Consider the following 3,286-nt stretch of genomic DNA (forward strand, 5'->3'; position numbering starts at 1 on the left):
GTAACAGTTGCCCGATTCATATTCTACCATATGAAACTAATTTACAGCCCTTGGAAATGAGAAGGGAGTCTAACCTTGTTAAATACTATGCGAAATTGGCTAACCTGGGCACTCAGAATCGGACTGCTGAATTTTTTGCTTAATTGGCAAAATTATCAAAGATTAAAAAGGGACATCCCTCTTTCTCGAGCCCTTTCGCTTGATGCAGTAGAGTTCAATGTTGATCCGCAATTCATCTGCAGTCCTGTATGTCCTATTGCGGGCTTGCCCAGAGTGTTTTTCCATACTACACTGCTCTCCGAGGTTACTAAGGGCAACCACCCTCCGGAGTACTTGAAGCAATTGGCTTTGGAGATAATAAACCTTGTCCCTGCTGACGACCTTAAAATCTATACGGATGGTAGCGGTGACGATCATCACCACGCCGGCAGTGGAATTTACACTATATATCCTGCTGAAGTTCACGAATCAAGATCACTAAGAAACCCAGATTTCTGTTTAGTGTTTCGCAGTGAACTTATTGCTATTCAAACAGGTCTGGAAAATATCAGGACTAGAGCCACTTTTGGGAATGTCTGGATTGCCTGGATATCACCATGGAAGAGGTTCTTGAGAGACCTCTCCTTTTCCTCGATTTTTTGAAGATTCACGGCCTCATGGATCTGGTATAGCTCCGCTATCCCAGCTGGGATTGGAAACAACACAACACAAGTAGCGATATCGAACATAATAGCGTACTTTCTTTGAATAAAAATAGCAATTTTTTTTGGTGATTTGGACTTTTGACTATCAAAATATGGGAGGGAGGAAGTTGTCACTTGAAAAATATAGTTCCAACAGTTAATTCTGGAGAACGGTCAAAAGCTTGACCTAGAATAATAATTATTTTTACTTAGTACATTTTTAGTTTAGTACCGAGACTTTGAATAGTTTCCGAGGGGTAGAAGAAAAATTAAAAAATGCGACGTCTTTTACTTTTTTAACTATTAGGAATTATGTTAGAGGTTTTGCTCATATTTTTGGTTAGGCCTTTAAAATTTGCATTATTTGAAAGTAAGCCAAAAATCCTTAGAATTAAAAGTTTTTTCTTTACCATTCTTAAAATAAAAATTATCTGTTTCTTTTTTTTAATCAAATTTTCTTTGTGTAAATGATTTTTATAAATGATCTTAAGAGTATTTTTTAACTTGCAGAATTAGATAAGACTTAAAACACAACGTTAGTTCCAAAGATATATATCTTTTACTTTAATCAAATTTTCTTTGTGTAAATGATTTTTATAAATGATCTTAAGAGTATTTTTTAACTTGCAGAATTGGATAAGACTAAAAACACAACGTTAGTTCCAAAGATATGACGTGCAACATAGAATAAATCTGAAATAAAAATTAAAAAAATACTTAGCTTATAATAAACCTTGCTGTTCACATATGCTGCGACAGTACCGCCCCAGGTTTCAAACCCGCGCTCTTGGAATTATCAGTCTATTGCTTCATACCATACCACTGCTAATTCAAGCTTTTAAGTAATTTCCGAGAATATGCATTAAGTGCACTTGCACAATAGGTCCAATTATGCCCTATTGTGCTAGCCCTAATTCGTTTGGGATTTTGTCACTCAGTGTGGTAATGTAATACGTTATAACAATTACAACAATTAAAGGTTAATATTATGAGAAGATATGGGTAATGATGACCCATATCTTCTGATAATATTAACCTTGTATGTATGTTTAGAACATGAGCTATATACTGACGCAACAATGAGACCCAATATTACGCTTTCCTTAATGTATTTAAAGGGTATTCTTCAAAACATTGAAACTGCATTTTAGTACGTGATAATCCAATAATTCTATTAAAAGTTATTTAAGATGTTGCCATTTTGTTCTTTGTCTATTTCACAATGAACGCAGCGTGTTTTCCTCTGACTTTTTCCTGATTCGTTTATCAGTTAGATGAGATCAATAAATTGTACAAAAAAAAAAATTATAAAAACGAACNAAAAAAAAAAAAAAAAAAAAAGAAATTGATAAAAACAAACTGGGTCGTTTAAAGTTTATTTTAAGTAAGAAGAAAACAAAAATTCCTTTCATTCACCGTCAAAATAAAAAGTAGCTATATTATAAACAAGAAAATAAAAAGAAGAGTCAAAACTTTTCTATACAATTACGTGACCTTTGCTCTGCAGCACTTCCGTATTTCCAAGGACGAAACCGTTCGCGAACGTGCTAGTCATTCGACGTTCTTCAGTTGCAGTCGAATTCGGCAACATTGAGGACGCCAGGTATGAAATACAAGAATATTTTTATTACCGGCGCCAATAAAGGAATTGGCTATGAGTTCATACGGCAATTCATATCCAACGATGACCCACCGAGCATTATTTTCGCCACTTATCGTAACGCTAGCACACTGCAGGTAATTTGTTTCTAATATTTATTATTTTTGTTATTAAAGGTAAACTCGCCATGCTTTATTTTTGGCAAGAACTACCAGTCACACCTGTCTAATTTTATTTATCTGTATGATTATGCATTATTATTATTTAATAGTTTAACTCATGAGTTTAGCCCTTAAAACTAAAAATTTTAACTCCAAATTAGTGGGATATTGAACTCGACAAAATATAATAATAAACTAAGTTTGTTTTCATTAACAAATCTAGTATTTATTTATTTTTTTAATCTGGTAGTGTTAATTTAATTTTAAGCAAACTGTATCTTTTAATATTATGCAATTATTTCAATCAGGATCTTAAAACTCTACAAGAGAAATCCGAAATAACAAAAGTAGTCTTGATAAAAATGGGTAAGTATTATTTATTCTTATAATCAGTATTTTAAAGATAAGTTTCCAATTCTTTTTCTCTGCCTGATAAGAAAAATATTTTTATATTGTTTCAGAATTAGAATGCTAATTTTCTCAGAGATTTTGAACATTAATTATTTAATGTGTTTTACTGTTAAAGTACTCCGTTAATTATTTTCAGTAAATTTCGGCTAAATATGTCGTTATTTATTTTAAAGAAGTTATTACGCTAGTTAAATCACGATATGCATAAAAGGCTTCAATACTGCTAACCGCTTTTCGAACTATTTCCAACTTTTCCTATTTTGAGAAAAAAATTATTTTCATGGAATAGAGCAGCGATTCCCAAAAGGTGTTACGCGGAACCTTAGAGTTCTGAGGATAGGATACTACGGTTCCGAGAATGAAGATTTTATATATATATATATATATATATTAGCCCTGTGCAGTGGCACACACCTGTAATCCCAGCTACT

At 32.7% G+C, this 3,286-nt stretch overlaps 1 protein-coding gene across 1 annotated transcript in view; it reads left to right on the forward strand.

Annotated features, from left to right (window-relative positions):
- Positions 1-2,114: 2,114 nt before the first annotated feature.
- LOC107447040 (C-signal) overlaps positions 2,115-3,286 on the forward strand; it is a gene marked incomplete at its 5' end in the record, with an annotated part of 10,043 nt that continues 8,871 nt past the window's right edge. Inside the window, 2 exon segments of the mRNA XM_043050931.2 lie at positions 2,115-2,420; positions 2,753-2,810. Of these exon segments, the coding sequence (XP_042906865.1) occupies positions 2,289-2,420; positions 2,753-2,810 (190 nt within the window).

The sequence above is a fragment of the Parasteatoda tepidariorum genome, chromosome 10 (assembly GCF_043381705.1).
Source record: "Parasteatoda tepidariorum isolate YZ-2023 chromosome 10, CAS_Ptep_4.0, whole genome shotgun sequence".
Taxonomy (NCBI): domain Eukaryota; kingdom Metazoa; phylum Arthropoda; class Arachnida; order Araneae; family Theridiidae; genus Parasteatoda; species Parasteatoda tepidariorum.